The sequence below is a fragment of the Saccopteryx leptura genome, chromosome 12 (genome assembly GCF_036850995.1).
Source record: "Saccopteryx leptura isolate mSacLep1 chromosome 12, mSacLep1_pri_phased_curated, whole genome shotgun sequence".
In the NCBI taxonomy this organism is placed as follows: Eukaryota; Metazoa; Chordata; class Mammalia; order Chiroptera; family Emballonuridae; genus Saccopteryx; species Saccopteryx leptura.
This window is the reverse complement of record NC_089514.1, coordinates 4,070,440-4,085,963: the sequence shown is the minus strand read 5'-3', so window position 1 is coordinate 4,085,963 and position 15,524 is coordinate 4,070,440. Positions and strand designations below refer to the sequence as shown.

The window sequence follows — 15,524 nt, the reverse complement described above, 5'->3', positions numbered from 1 at the left end:
GTTTTCCCATTACACTGTCCAACTCGTGACTGCAGGTATGTAGGAAAGCTGTTCATTATATTTACATGGGCCCGCACCCTACTAAATTTTGTTTCAATACTTTTTCTTTTTTCCAACCCGTTGCTTTGGGGTCAGTGAACTTCTGTAAAGGACCAGAGAGGGAACCTTTTCGGCTTTGCAGGTTGTGGAATCCCAGGGGCCACCATTCCACTGCCCCTGTGGTGGGACTGCTTAAAGGGGTGGGTAAGGCTGCACCCCAATAAAGCTTTGTTTATAAAAGAAGCGGCTGGTTGGCTTTGATTCCTGAGCCCGGGACAGGCTCTGCTGACTATATTCTTAAGGTGCCAGTATCTATACATAGTACGTTTTTCCTGATCTCTGTGAAACAGTGAACTCCAGCAGAGTGTTGGCAGACAGAAGGACCACAGTGGCTCAGGCGAGAGAACGGAGCGGGGTGGTTTCCGCGGACACAGGACGGGTCCAGAGCTGGGCATTCTATAATAGCATGCTCATTGCAGGGGTTCAGAAGGAGCCAGGTAGAGGATAGATTGTCATTTCCTCAGGATCCTAGTGTCCAGGTTTTCTTGCTCAGTCAAGTGCAGGAGAGATTCAAGGCAGAACCTGCAGGATGTCCGAGTGTGAATGTGGCTGTGCCCCCCCCCCCCCCCCCCGTTGAATCTCTCAGCCTGACTGACGGGGCCAAGGGATGGGCTCCCTAAGGTGCACCTGGATCAGTTACACGCGTGTGCCCACAGGGATCAGATACACGTGTGTGCCCACAGGGATCAGTTACACGCGTGTGCCCACAGGGATCAGATACACGTGTGTGCCCACAGGGATCAGTTACACGCGTGTGCCCACAGGCTGTTGTCATGTGCACCTGGATCAGTTACACGCGTGTGCCCACAGGGATCAGTTACACGCGTGCGCCCACAGGCCGTTGTCATGTGCACCTGGATCAGTTACACGCGTGCTCCCACAGGCCGTTGTCATGTGCACCTGGATCAGTTCCACGCGTGCGCCCACAGGCCGTTGTCATGTGCGCCTTGATCAGTTCCACGCGTGTGCCCACAGGCTGTTGTCATGTGCACCTTGATCAGTTCCACGCGTGTGCCCACAGGCTGTTGCCATGTGCACCTTGATCAGTTCCACGCGTGTGCCCACAGGCTGTTGTCATGTGCACCTGGATCAGTTCCACGCGTGCTCCCACAGGGATCAGTTCCACGCGTGCGCCCACAGGGATCAGTTACACGCGTGCGCCCACAGGCTGGTGTCACGTTTTGTTTTCTGTTTCTGAGACCAGGTCAAACACCAGATGTGATCTCTGGGCTCCTCTCCCCGCGTTTTGAAACGTCCTTTCCTGGTTGTGGAGGAAGGACCTGGGGGGCCCGGAGGCGGAGCTGGCACCGCTTAGCCCGGGGGACCTGCCTGAACGAGGGAGTGCGGCACCGGGGAAAACCAGGAGCCCACGCAGGAAGAGGCAGCGCCCCTGCCAGACCGCCCACTCCCGGAACGGCTTCTCCTCTCACATCGCTGGGCTGACTTGGACGAGATTTGGCCCCAAAGCCACATTTCTTCCAGCTGACACCTCGTGTGCAGGGCCCTTCAGCTCAACTGCTGGCGGGGGCGGGTGAGAGGAGGAGACGGGAGTGCTGGCGAGTCCGCCCTGAGCTCGGGGTGTTCACGGGGAGCCGCGGGCTCCCCTGGGGATGACACTGCAGGGTCGAGGCGGCCGCCGCCCCAGCAGACTCCTGTGTGGGCCTCGTTTGCTGAAACTTACCTCGTGTATATGGGGCTGACCCCCCCCCCCCCAAGCAAAGGCTTTGGGCTCAGAGAGGGCTTATCCCTTCCCAGGGCGCCTTACAGTGCCAGGGATGGAGGCTCCGGATGCCAGGACATCGGGGTGGCTTGGGGACCCCCCCGGGGGCGCTGAAGCATTCCAGTGTGCCTCCTCTTCACGGACCTGGTTATCCCGGGGTCCTGCGCCCACAGGAATTAGAGTCGTACGTAGGTGACTGGTGGCCTTTGGAAGGAACACCACCAAACCAGGCCGTGAGCCAACACTGCCTTGGGTGGGGGCAGCCGTGAGCCCACAGGGCCCACCTGCCTCCTGTCCGCCCCTCTCCGGTGTCAGAGAACCCAGTGGGCACTGCGGCGACAGCGGCCTGAGGAAGCGGTGGAGTCAGGGGGCTGGGCTGAGAAAGGGGGTCCGTCTCCCAGGATGTCGGGGAAGCCGAAAGCCCTGTGGACTGTCCCACCGGCTGCCAGGGGCTGGTCACCCTGGGAAACCAGCTCAGGGGCGGCACCTGCCCCTCAACGCCCTCTGTGCTTCCTGGGGGGGCCGGCCACACCTCCTCAGAGGAATCTTTGGCTCTGTCGGCAGGTGGGCTTTTCCTCTGTGGCTGAGACGAGTTTAAATCCCCTCGCTCTCACAGCTACGGCGAGTGCACAGGAGGAAACTCTCCTTGTCGTTGATCTGCCCAAGCACTTACACGTAGAACCCGGGTTTGTTTTTATTTTGACATGACTTTTGCCTTCATCTCCACAGAGCCGTTCCCTTCAGCTCTCTGATGGGTCGGTAGTGATGTGGATGAAATGAAACCCGCTAGGTAAGTGTTCCCACCCCAAGAGGGTCACTGGTGGAAAGGGAAAACCTTCTGGGAGGAAGGGAGGTAGATGGTGACCAGCGTGGCAGGGCCTGCAGCTGAGTCTGCGGCTCCCGGGCACCTGGGCACCGGGGTGCGGTTCATTGACCCCTCAGCAGGATCCCTGCAGAGTTTCAACAGAGCGCCTGTTCCCCGCTTTGGTGTGGAACCGTGCTGGCCCTGTAGAGAAATCGCTGGCATGCAGGAATTCCCCCTGAGCTCAGTGGAGCAGCAGGAACTATGAAGGAAATCTGGGAAGGAGAGATTTTAGGAGGACGGGCGAACAGGTGTGAAATGATTGGAGGCAAAAGAGCTTGAGTCAGAGCGTACCAAACCCAGTATGGCACCAGGAGGAACCCATGGAGCTGAAGGGTGTGTGTGTGTGTCCCATTCTCTCTCTCTCTCTCTCTCTCTCTCACACACACACACACACACACCTCCAGACATTCACCTATCCATTCATCTGTGACCAGGCCACTTGGGTGCGGACGGCAATAGTGAGGGAAGGTTGGGTGAATTTGGGAACTTCCTACTTTCTGCCCAATGTTGCCATTTTCGAACCTGAAATTTCTCTAAAAATAAAAGTTTATTAATGGCTTTTAAAAAGTTATCAGGAAAGTACATCATCTACAGTAGGTCAGATATGACCAATACCTAATATCAAAAGTTAACCAAGAATACAATATTATTCTGAAAAGGTATTTTTATGAGTAAAGAACAATGACTAATATACATCTAATGGTTTAACACTCAGCATACAATCAACATGTTCTGATCCCACGTGTGTAAACGGAACAAAAGAGAACCTTGCTTTTCATTTGTACAAATATTGCTTTCATCACAGCAACAATTTACAATGTTACAATGTACCATATCTAGAAGTTATAAAGCTATTGCTTGTTTCAAAAGTAAGTTACTAGGGTCTGTTCAGCTACTGAGTTACATTGTCACCTCTTACCCAAAACATCTCTTCCTTTCCAAGAGATTATATCATGCAGCAAGAATACTTTGCAGCCAATTTAGGTCAAAAGGTTTCCTTCTTTTTTAAAAATAAGTATGAGCATGTTAAAAAAAAAAATGTATCAGCCAGTGGCAGGGTGGGTGGGGACTCATAGTACTCCCACTGGGAATTCAGAGAGGACAGACACGCGCACATTGCACATGGTACCGGACGCGGAAGACGAAACACAAGTGGCTTATTTCGATCGCAGATACATTTATGAAAAGGATCGCGCAATGTTTGTGAAAGCAAGCACGGTCTTGCTTTTATAGCAGCCATCCAACTGCTTCGGCAATCCTCGAGACACACGTCTGCCCTCCGAATGTAACTGCTAAGCCCGTGTTTTCTTTCAGCCCACGCAGCAGCAAGGTCACTTGGTTGCCCAAGGGAGGCCGGCGGGGGGGCTTGAGCAGGCAGCAGGGAGGCTCACGCTCTTCACTTTACACCCGTCCATCTTTCACAGAGGAGGTGCAAGAAAGGTCACGTGTTCTGGGTGGCCTCCCTTCTCCTCGCCTGCTCCGACCCCTTCCCCAGTCGCCCCGGGGCAGCTGTGCTGGAGGCCTGTGTCCAGCCGGGCTCCTGATGCCCAGCCGTGGACGCTGAGGTCTCTGCGGCTCAGCGTGCTCTCAGGGGCCCGGGGTACCGCCGTCGGCGGACTGTGCCTGCAGATACCTGGGGCTGATCGCTAGGGGCCGGGTCTCAACCGGAGCTGTATGCCAGAACGACGTGGGGGTAACAGTTCCTGGGATTCGCTCCCCAGATTCCCAGTGAATTGATCTGAGAGGCAGGGCTGGCTGGAAGCTCTCCCGCCGCCGCCCTCACAGTGATTTCACTGCTGAGAACCCCTCACCCCTGGGGAGGCGGGGTCACGCTTACACGGGCAACACTGCTGGTGGCCCTCACGGACACGGTGAGCGGCGGCCGAGACAGGCTGACCGTCACTAGGGCTCTGCAGATTGTCCAGTCCGTACTGGCAAATGCACATCAATTGTAAATATACAAATACGATAATTTGCAGCAAATGCACCACTAAAAATGATAGATAGAAATACCACTAAAAACGATGTGCGACAAAACGTTTGGTGATGGTTTTCCTCACGTTTCCAGGGTCACGCTGGCAGCGGGCTGAGGTATGCCGTTGGGGCGTATTAGCCGGTAACAGATAGCAATTCCTTTCCAGTAACGGCCGCAAACGGGCTCAACAGGACCTGTTTCAGACCTACGCTAAGCTCAGGGGGCTCTCTTGATCCTTTCCCTCCTCCTCCTCCTCCTCCTCCTCCCCCTCCCCCTCCTCCTCCTCCTCAGGATAACAACCGGAGCTTAGCTCAGCGACGGCACTGTGTCTTTTGGAAGAGCGAGAAGAGACCTTTTGCTTCCATGAAATCCCTTTGAGCGAAGATTTCGGCTTCCAATGTTTATTCTCTTGCCGTCTTTCTCTAGAGTAAACTATGTCCTTGTGTAGCAAAAAAATGAGTTCTTCTAAAAAAACATCACCTTGCAAAGTTCAGTGCTACATAAGAGGATAATATTCCTCAGAAAAGTTACAAAAATAGATTTACACACACACGTACACAGAGAAAAGTCCCGTCGGAATGTGTCCTCACTAGTACAAAAGTGTGGATAGCCCTCCTACCTACGGCAGGTGTGCCAGGGACAGAGGCCGAGTTTCCGGTCAGTTTAGGTTTTTATAGCCCCGGGCGAGGGAAGGACCAGGTCATCATCATCGTGGGTTGCGACTGTGTGTTTCTCAAAAGAGAGCACGCAGAATGGACATTAAGGGCACTTTCCACAGCTGTCCCTCTGCTTGAGCGGCTCATCCAGGGACGGAGGAGACGACATTTCTAACCCACTTCTTAGAAAATGCCAACGGTTCCCAGGGTTTTAGCAAGGCGTGGGGCGGGTGCCTGGGGCTTTCAGGATAAGATTAGCTGCTGGTGAAACGGAATTAGGAGGGCTAAGGGAATGTATGTAAACTAATGGCCACCTCTCGGGCATATCTGGGACTGACTGCATATTTGTCCTCTCTGTGGCGTGTGGGCATCTGGACTGCATGCAGGGTGTTTTATTCTGTCCTGACTTGGGGGCTTGGTACAGACGCACAGGCTTGTCCCACCGAGGGTGTCCTCAGAGAGGAGGGGCTTCAACTCTGGGTCCTCTTTCAATCACACGGGAAGTCCCAGAGACTTCGATTAAATTGGTCTGAGGGGAGCCCAGCCCTCTTCCTTGGAAGCTCTCCCGGTGACAGCAGGCAGTGTGGGTGAGAACGCTGAGTCACTGGAACCCCACAGTCTCTACTACACGGTGCAGCCCGAGGCCTGTGGCCAGTGGGGTCTGAGCAGGAAGGCCATCAGCTGAGGGCCATGTCTCCCCACCAGAGCCTTCCTTCACCCGAGTGGTCCCCCAACTTTCGGGGTTCACCAGAAAAACCCAGGGAACCTTGGGCAAGTCCCCGGGCCCACCTGAGACCAATCTGATCAGAACCTTCTTTGTAGGGGCCTCGGAGGTTCCCATGGCGGCCACGGCGCCTCCATGTCTTTGTGCAAATCACGGTCCCTCTACGTCTGCGTGGGGCGGGGGGGGGGGGGGGGGGAAGCGCAACATCGAGAACTTGCAACAAAATACTGAAGCCTCGAAGGCCGGGCACGGCGCTGGAGTCGGCTGTCAGGGCCACGCGATGGAGGAACTGTCCCTTCCCTGGCCGGCCGCGGTGGCCTGGGGCTCTGCTCTCCCAGCCCCTGCAGTGTCTACAAGCCCCGCCCCGTCCTGAACAGACGCAGTGAGGGTCACCGGGGGGGGGGAACCCCCAATCCTGGGGGGAACTTGGCAGCTAGATGTCAAGCAGGGAAGCTGAAACCCAAAGGAGAAGCAGCAGCTCGGATACTTTTCGTTGGTTTATTATTATGTGATAGTAAACTATGTGGCGTTACAAAAACATGCTAGGATTTAACCGCTACAATGTGGCTGGCGACAGCCGCCCTCCCTGGTCCGTCACCTGTTTCTTGGCAAATGAGGGGCAGTGGCATGTGACTGGTTGCTTCCCGGGGCTGAATAAGTGTCTGACTGCAATACCGATGTTGTGAGGCAGGAAAAAAAAAAAAAAAGTGGTTTGATGACGAGGGAAAAAGTTGTAGATTCTCAGCGACGCTGTTTGATGGCCTCACTCATGGTTTTACACTCAGTTCCTGGTGGAGACGCTACATCCTTGACGGGGAACGTGGGGGGGGGGGGGACCAACCGAATTCCCGGGCTGAATGGGCAGCGTGTCGACCTGGCATTGCCGTCCCTCTGGGAGAGGGCGGTGGGTGGCTGGGGCCCCTCGGCTGGGCGCACCCCCTCCCACCTCCGAGGGCTCAGACCCCGTCCCCTCTCAGCCCCCCTGCGCCTCCCTGCCGAGCCTGCCAGGTCTGGGGGTAGGGGAACCGCCCCTCCTGCCCGGCGCCCCGTCCCTCCTGCCCGGCGCAGGCACAGCGCTGGGCGGACGCACCCCATCTGGTCCTTGTCACACCGTCCCTAGTCTGGTCTTTGTGCCTTGGCTGTACTGTGACTTTCTTGGCATCGGCGGTTAGGTTTTATTTACTTCTGTGCCTTTAGTACCTTTGCTGGGGTGGGGGAGGGGGACGTGCTCAAGAGTATCTGAGAAAACGGTGGAATGAACTTGATTAGAGCTTAGATTTCCACCGAGACAAGATAACCTTTTTTTTTTTTTTTTTTTTTGGTAATGAAACTGTGGGGACCCCGCTCCATCTCCGAGTCAATCAGCGATACAAAAACAGAAGGAGGGTTGTGCACGTGTGTGTGTGTGTGTGTGTGTGTGTGGTCAGACACCTCCACGGGCCAGAAAGGGCGCCCGAAACATTCTGTCCTTGGCTAAGGGGGTGGAATGGGGGCGGCGTTCACCGGGAGCGTGTAAAACAACACTTGGCACCTTTAACAAAAAAAGTCAGTGTCCTAGCCGGCTGGGTCCTCCTCCTCCAAGTTCAGAGGCACTTTTTTTTTTTTTTTTAAAGAAGAAAAAATATTTTATCTATGAATATACCTGTTGGTATTGTAAAGGCATCAACATCCATTTCAAACACAAATTTCCTGTTCACACCCCTTGAACAGCACACGCGCACGAGACGCCGTCTTTACCCCCCACCCCTGCCCTCCGCCCCGGAAGACGTCCCCACAGAGGCGAGCGCTGTCATGGTTGCATAGTTGCCCCAGGGCCCGGACCCTTACACTTGTCACTTAATACGGGACAAAGGGGTGGAGTTGGGAGGGGGTGCTTTGGGGACAGCCTACCAGGGAGGAACAGAGTACCCTTCGAGTAAAAAAAAAAAAAAAGCATTAAAGTGAAATAAAAAGAACATTATCTTCTACGAGCAGCCTAACCTAACTTTGGGGGTGGGGTGGGGTGGGGAAGACTCCGTGAGCTTTGAGCACAGCTCCACGTTGGCCGTCTCTACCCATGTGCTGCCCCGCTGGGCCCAGGGGACTGGGTGACGGATGTCCTCTGGGACTCCCACCTCGGGGGCACACGGAGGTTCTGGTCTGAACCTTTGCCTCTTAACTGAAGGCTCCTGGCCTGAAGGTCACTGACTCACACCTGAGCTGGTCTGGGCGAGGGTTCTGCTGTACCGTGATCTCCTCTTGTGCACGGGGCGGGGGGAGACCCTCCTGGGTTTCAGAGCCAACGGAATGCGACACCCAGGAGGAAGTCCTGACTCTCACGGTGCGAGATCGCCTGTCCAGCCCGGGGGGGGGGGGGAGCGGGGGGGGGGCAGAGTACCACGGAGACAGTTACAGAGAGGACTGTCTGAGGAGGAAGTCGCCTCCCCGGTTCCCTCCTTGCCCAGCAAGGGTTCCAAGTGGCTTATTCTCGGGTACCTGCCACGGCTGGACATCGTAACCACCTGGTCTGCTCGGTTCACGTGGAGCACGTCTGGTCCCCAAGAGTCTGGCAGGGGCAGGAGAGTCTTGAAGCAGAGCTGGTGGGATCCCGTGCTGGCCGGAACCCTGGCTCTTGCTTCTTGGTCCCAGCTGGGCCCCATCAACGCAGTGTGGCGTGTGCCGTGTGTGGGCGAGCTTCCTCCTCATCGGAGGAGCACGTACAGCAGAGTGAAACCGATCGTGGCAATCCGGAACACCCCGTGGGACCCCAGCAATAAACCTCCTTGTCTCTATGTAGTTTTGTTTTTTTTCCCCCCACCTCATATATACCTCGCTAACAGGTGAACTTCTGCCCAGACGGACAACAAACATTCTTTTCTGCTTGTTTCCTGCGGAAGCCTCATCATAGTTTGAAGACAAAGGGATGTCCCTGCATCTTCTCAAAGGACATCCGAGGAGGAGGAGGAGGAGGAGGCGCTTCCTGGCTGAAAGATGGGCCGATCAGAGCGAATGTGGCCCAACCGGTCCCCAGAGGGCCAGGAGCAGAGTGGAGGTGGCTCTCAGGACTGGAGGAGCTGCCGTGGCTTGGTCCCAGGGGCCGGAGAAGTCTGGAATTGTCACGGCCGCCGCGTCCCCCGAGGTCATGCGCCAATGAACTCGCTGCTGGGCGGGCCGACTCTCAGGTAGTCTGCGTTCTCGGCTGTCGGGCCCTTGAAGAGGCCGTTGGACGTGGCCTCCTTGGGAAAGAAGTCCTGCTGGTAGTCGGGGTTGTCCAGGTTCATCTGGTGGCTGCCCTTCTGCGCCCGGAGGGTGGGGCCGCCGGGGCCACTGCTGAGCCCGGCAGGGTGGGGGGCATTGAGATACTCCGGGTTGTCCACGGCGTGGCTGTGGGGGTTCTGGTAGTGGGGGTCGTGGCCGGGAGCCGGGCTGAGGGGCTGATTGTGATAGACGGGGTTCTGGACGGAGCCCGCGGGCCTTTTGGGCGCCGACTGGTTTATGTATTCTGAAACGGAAAAGAAATCAGAGGTGATCGGCAAAGCGTCGTACAGGCCGAGCTCCACGGCTCTCTCTGAACCCGGTCAATGGGGCGACCGATGGCAGAGGGCGGCGGGCCCTGGGGGGGGGACGGCTGTCTCGCTCTTGGTGCAAACGAAGTGTGTCCTTCTCCGTCCTTAAAGCAACAGGCACACTCATTTTTCGCCTCTTTAACGTTCTTAGTGGACAGCCTGCCTTGAAGGGGTGTGGGGGGGGTGTATGCAGGTGTGTGTGGGGGTGTGGTCTATGGGGACAGAGCTTAGGTCAGAAAATACATGGTTTACAGGCAAAGAGTGGAGCCAGGAGAGAAAGTGGAGATCGAATCTGTCTGTCTGTCTGTCTCTCTCTCTCTCTGTCACACACACACACACACAGACACACACAATGCTCATGCTCTCACATATTCACACTCGTGGATCTCAGCTGTCTGCTTCAAAGCCTAGAAAATCTGCAGATTCATTCCAGAAAGCAAACTCCAGCAAAGCCCCCGTGTGCCGTGCTGCGTGTATCTGTCTCCCCCTCCCTTCACCGTGTCTGCAAATGGTCACCGTCCCCACCTCCAGACTGGCCGGAAGGAGGCGGCAGGCCAGGGCGGCTGCTGGGTGGGAGGCTGCGGGCACGGCTGCTCCCCGGCGAGCCACTCACCTGGCGCCGGGAGGAAGGTGTCACTGATGCTGTCCTCCGTCAGGGCGCCGGTGGGGTCCGAGCTGTACCGCTGCAGGAAGCTTTCTTCTTTGAGGGGACAGCTCTGCTGGGGGGGGGGGGGAACACAACAATGAGGCAAGGTCACGTTAGTCAGGGCCACCGAGACTGCGCCATGGAGGATGGCTGCCTGAGGTCTCGTCACGCCGCTAGCCACGCGTGCGAGGAACTGAACTTTATAATGGTATCTAATTTTTTTTTGTTTTTTGTTTTATTTTTATTTATTTATTATTTTATATATATATATATTTTCATTTTTCTGAAGCTGGAAACGGGGAGAGACAGACAGACTCCCGCATGCGCCCGACCGGGATCCACCCGGCACGCCCACCAGGGGCGACGCTCTGCCCATCTGGGGTGTTGCTCTGTTGCATCCAGAGCCATTCTAGCGCCTGAGGCAGAGGCCACAGAGCCATCCTCAGTGCCCAGGCCATCTTTGCTCCAGTGGAGCCTTGGCTGCGGGAGGGGAAGAGAGAGACAGAGAGGAAGGAGAGAGGGAGGAGTGGAGAAGCAGATGGGCGCTTCTCCTGTGTGCCCTGGCCGGGAATCGAACCCGGGACTCCTGCACACCAGGCCGATGCTCTACTGCTGAGCCAACCGGCCAGGGCCAATGGTATCTAATTTTTTTTAAAATTTTATTTCTTCATTTTAGAGGGGGAAAGAGAGAGACAGAGAGGGATAGAGAGAGAGAGAGACAGAGAGAGGAGGTGTGGAGGAGCTGGAAGCATCAACTCCCATATGTGCCTTGACCAGGCAAGCCCAGGGTTTCGAACCGGCGACCTCAGCATTTCCAGGTCTACACTTTATCCACTGCACCACCACAGGTCAGGCTGTATCTAATTTTAACTGATGAAAATGCAGATGTCAGTGGCCACATGGGGCTAGCGGCTTCCACACTGGTAAGTGGGGGGGTCTAGTTCAAGGCTTCATGCCGGCAAACATCAGGTCCTGGGGGGCTGGGGGCCACCCCCAGGGATCCTGCTTCCTAGGTCTGGGGCGAGGGCCCCACAATCTGCCTTTGTCACCAGGTGACACCACGGCTGCCGGTCCGGGAGCCACATTCTAAATGGCACCACAGGGACTAACAGCTCATTGTGGGCTGCAGGGCAGGGGTCAGGGAACCACGCAGGGAGGAAACAGCTCAGCCAGGACCACAGGACTCCCTGGGCCGACGCGGGCCTTTCACGTGCTTCCTGGAGCCATGGCGTCAGGACAGGGCTGCCGCTGGGTGTCCGCACGTACCCCGTTTCTGTCGATGCAAGCCACGGCGGAGTCGTTGCTGGTGGCGCTCTGAAAAGGAACGGAAGACGTGATGGGACGCTTGCCCGTCCCCGCCCGTCTCCCCGGCCGGCCGCGCGAGGTGCGTCTCGCCAAGTGGGCACGGTTAGAGGGGCTCAGTTCCCTCTTCGCCCGCTCCTGGCCTGGGGAAAACCAGGCGTAGCTCCGGTTTCAGGCCGTTCCTTTATCGAACCCGCAAAGAGGATGATCGGGGCCCCGCCACCCAGGAGGGACGGCAGCACACGTCGCTGACTCCTCCCTGCTTGGCTGGAAGCCAGCCCTGGGTCTCTCGGGCCGAGTGCCGCTGGGCGGGTGTCGCTCTCTCCGGAACCCAAGCCGTCCACACCGGCAGACGCCGGAAGAAAGAGCGCGGGCTCTTCTTACCAGGGAGCTCAAGAGGGGCGTCCGCGAGGTGGCGGGGCTGTGGAAGAAGCCGTGCTGGGGGACCAGGTACTCATCCGCGTCCACCACGTCCTCCATGTCCTCTTCGTCCATCAGGGCGCGGTAGAAATTGGAGTCTGTGGGGCTGGGCAGGTGCATTCTCTCGTCCCCCTAGGGCAGAGGGGGCCGGGGGACACCTTAACTGAACGGCACTGTGTTCTCCGTCTGGCCTGTGCCTTCACCAAGGTTAGCTCCCGTGCACGGGGACCGAAGGGCGTGGCCGGGGGCGGGGGGTGGGGTGGGGGAGTGGGGGGCAGTGACACCTGGTGCTCATGACGGACTTTTCCTGAGGGGACTGGCCGCAGAGACTGGGATCCGGTACCTGGATGACAAGGTAGCGCTGGGGGTCTCGGGCCATTTTGGTGAATTCTAGGATCAGCTCACGGAATTTGGGGCGACTATCTGCATCTATCATCCAGCCTGCACCAGGAAGGAGGAAAAAAATAAATAAAAAAGCTACAATTAGAACCCTGCAAGGAATGGTCCAGATGGCGTGGCCGAAGGACAGCATTCAGCGTGAGGTCCTTCGAGACGGACACAGCGGCCTTCCCAGTCTTTGGCCAACAAGCGCTCTCTGATTCGTGTAAAGCGCACGATCACACGACGTATCTGAACCAGAGTGACGCTCGCGTCCTCGGCTCCTCCAAGGGACAGCACCCTGGCGTTGTCACCGGCAGTGACCCGGCAGCCTTATCCTTCTCATGGCTTTTTATGACCTGCTCTGGCTGTGGGTGTCCTGGTGCCCGGGCTCTCAAAGCCCTCACTGGACAGTCACCCTGGTGTGCATCCACTCAGCCACCCTGCCAGCCTGAACCCAGATCCTGTTGAGAGAAACTTAGGGACTTCCTTTAAGGACCTGGGGGTGTGGGAAGTCTCCACCCTGATGCGAGGACACTTTTGTCGGTGACACAATGATCCGGCCCTGGGCTGACAAGCCCGAAAGGGGGCGTGCCTCTTGGGGACTCACATTTATTTCCTATCGGCAGGATGTCGGGCTATTTTGGGCCCGACTGCGAGGTGACCTTAGACAAATCATGCAACCCCTCAGCGGCCTGGCTTCCTCAGCCCCAAACAAGGAAGTCCAACGAGATGACCTCCGTGGTTTCGAGTTCAGAGAGGCGTTCGTGTTTACGTTGACTTTGCCCCACGGTCCCTGCCTTCCCTTCCTGGGTAAATAAAATGCTTGGCACACACGTCATGTCACCTTCAGGGCCCACGGAGCTTGGCCCTGGGCTACAGGGACAGCGTCCTGCCCTCCCTGGCCCTGGGCTACAGGGACAGCGCCCTGCCCTCCCTGGCCCTGGGCTACAGGGACAGCGCCCTGCCCTCCGGCTGGGATCACCAGGTCTTGCTTGCGACCCTGCAGCGGGACCTCCCATAAATCCACCGCTGGGAAGATTTAAATCAAAGCAGAAATGTTGACTCTAGGAGCCTCATGCGGTGACTCGTGACGAGGCACTTGAAAACATTCAGTCTCTCTGGTAACAGACCTCGAAACGGGAGGCGGGTTTTTCATTGAGCAACTCCGCAGCGGAGTGTTTGGGTGCAAGGGCTTACGGAGGACCTGGAAGTTATTAACGGGTCGGCTTGCAGCCGTGGGCCAATGTCAGGTCACAGCGTGTGCGGTGAGTCAAGCTCACGCTTCCCGAGGCATGTGCGAGGGGGGTGACAGACAGATGTCTCTGTACTCGAGTGGCTGCCGTGAAGAATGTGACCTCATCCCCCACCCTACCCCCCGCCCCCCGCCCCCCGCCCCCTCAGGGACTCAGAGGTCTCCACGGTTTGGCCGAGGGCTGCGCTGCCTGTCCAGGCTCAGAGAGTCCTGCTGAGGTCCGGCGACGGAGGGGGAGGGCCACCGCGGTCACTCACACTTGACCATGATCATGTAGACGTCGATGGTGCAGATGGGCGGCTGCGGGAGGCGCTCTCCTTTCTCCAGGATGGTGGAGATCTCGCTCGCCGGGATTCCGTCATAAGGCTTGGAGCCAAAGGTCATCAACTCCCAGACGGTGACTCCTGAGAAGATCAAGTCGTCGTTTTATGAGTCAGCAATCACAACACCTTGTCCTTACTCATCATTGTTGACACTGTTTCTCTCTCTTTTTTTTTTTGAGAGAGAGACAGACAGACAGACGGACTGGGGCAGACAGACAGGAAGGGAGAGAGATGAGAAGCAGCAACTCATAGTTGTGGGAAGGACACACTCAGACGGCAGCCCTCAGTGACTTAGAGGAAGCAACACTGGAGATTACAAGGAAGGTTATAAACTGGGCGTTTTTTTTGTTTTTTTTTTTTGTATTTTTCTGAAGCTGGAAACCGGGGAGAGACAGTCAGACAGACTCCCGCATGCGCCCGACTGGGATCCACCCGGCACGCCCACCAGGGGCGACGCTCTGCCCACCAGGGGTGATGCTCTGCCCCTCCGGGGGTGTCGCTCTGCCGCGACCAGAGCCACTCTAGCGCCTGGGGCAGAGGCCAAGGAGCCATCCCCAGCGCCCGGGCCATCTTTGCTCCAATGGAGCCTCGGCTGCGGGAGGGGAAGAGAGAGACAGAGAGGAAGGAGAGGGGGAGGGGTGGAGAAGCAGATGGGCGCTTCTCCTGTGTGCCCTGGCCGGGAATCAAACCCAGGTCCCCCGCATGCCAGGCCGACGCTCTACCGCTGAGCCAACCGGCCAGGGCTAAACTGGGCGTTCTTAACGAAAGAAAAAAGAAGATTAGAAGCAAAATCCCCCCACGTTCCTTTGATACACAGAAACACCTATATTTTCTGTTTCAGAATCAATCACTGTGATTTGAAAAAAAGAAAAAAAAACAGAGCGAAGCCACAGTCACTTTAGGATGGGCGCGGTTTTCAGGCCCTGCCCCAGGTTGGAGGGTCCCCCAGGTCGGAGGGTCCCCCAGGTCTGAGGGTCCTCCAGGTCGGAGGGTCTCCCACCTCCCTGCCTCTGCACCTGCATTCTCTGCTCCTGAGACAATGCCCGCCTCAGGGGGCCTGTCCCCACCTGGACAGCGAAGGTGCCCGGGGGAGCCACTAGCACGGACCTCAGTGGGACCGAGTCCGGCTCTCCAGACAGAGAGGGAGGGATCAGACCCAGGAACCGGGAAGGGAATTGTCCCAGTCTCCAATCAGCCTGATGACCCATTTCTTTTCTTTTCTTCCTTTTTTTTTTTTCTTTTGAGTTGGCTACTAGACACAGAGTGCCACAGCTCTGCTGGGACTTCCAGAGGCCACCCATGCCCTGACTGAACACAGAGAAGGCAGGGCTGGAAAATGAAGAAAAGCAGTGGCCCAGGGGCCGGACCGGAGACCCTTCTGTCCTCTCCTGCCACTCGGTCCCCACGGACTCTGTGACAGAAAAGGCCATGGTATTTCCAGACTGGGGAGGCCAATGAGTTCTCATTGAACGAGGCATGGATGTCGCACCTGTTGTGCCCGTGGGAAGGTGAGCTTTTCAGAGTCTGGAACGAATGGTGGAAAAGAGGGTGTGTGTACCTACTGTGTGCACCTGGCTGTGGTCGGGAGACGGGCCGGACGGTGGTATGCATGCTCT

General features: G+C 57.0%; 1 protein-coding gene across 4 annotated transcripts in view; it reads right to left on the bottom strand.

The window, feature by feature from the left end:
- Positions 1–8,454: 8,454 nt before the first annotated feature.
- The window catches only part of LOC136383831 (epidermal growth factor receptor), a 152,034-nt gene continuing 144,964 nt past the window's right edge, over positions 8,455–15,524 (bottom strand). For 3 of the 4 annotated variants that reach the window (XM_066353715.1, XM_066353716.1, XM_066353713.1), the window contains exons 23-28: positions 13,843–13,989; positions 12,296–12,393; positions 11,917–12,084; positions 11,497–11,544; positions 10,198–10,303; positions 8,455–9,520 (exon numbers count right to left, since the gene is read on the bottom strand). In XM_066353715.1, coding sequence (XP_066209812.1) covers positions 9,159–9,520; positions 10,198–10,303; positions 11,497–11,544; positions 11,917–12,084; positions 12,296–12,393; positions 13,843–13,989 — 929 coding nt within the window. In that variant the 3' untranslated portion in view covers positions 8,455–9,158. The remainder of the gene's footprint in view (positions 9,521–10,197; positions 10,304–11,496; positions 11,545–11,916; positions 12,085–12,295; positions 12,394–13,842; positions 13,990–15,524) is intronic. The other variant, XM_066353714.1, reaches the window with a different exon arrangement.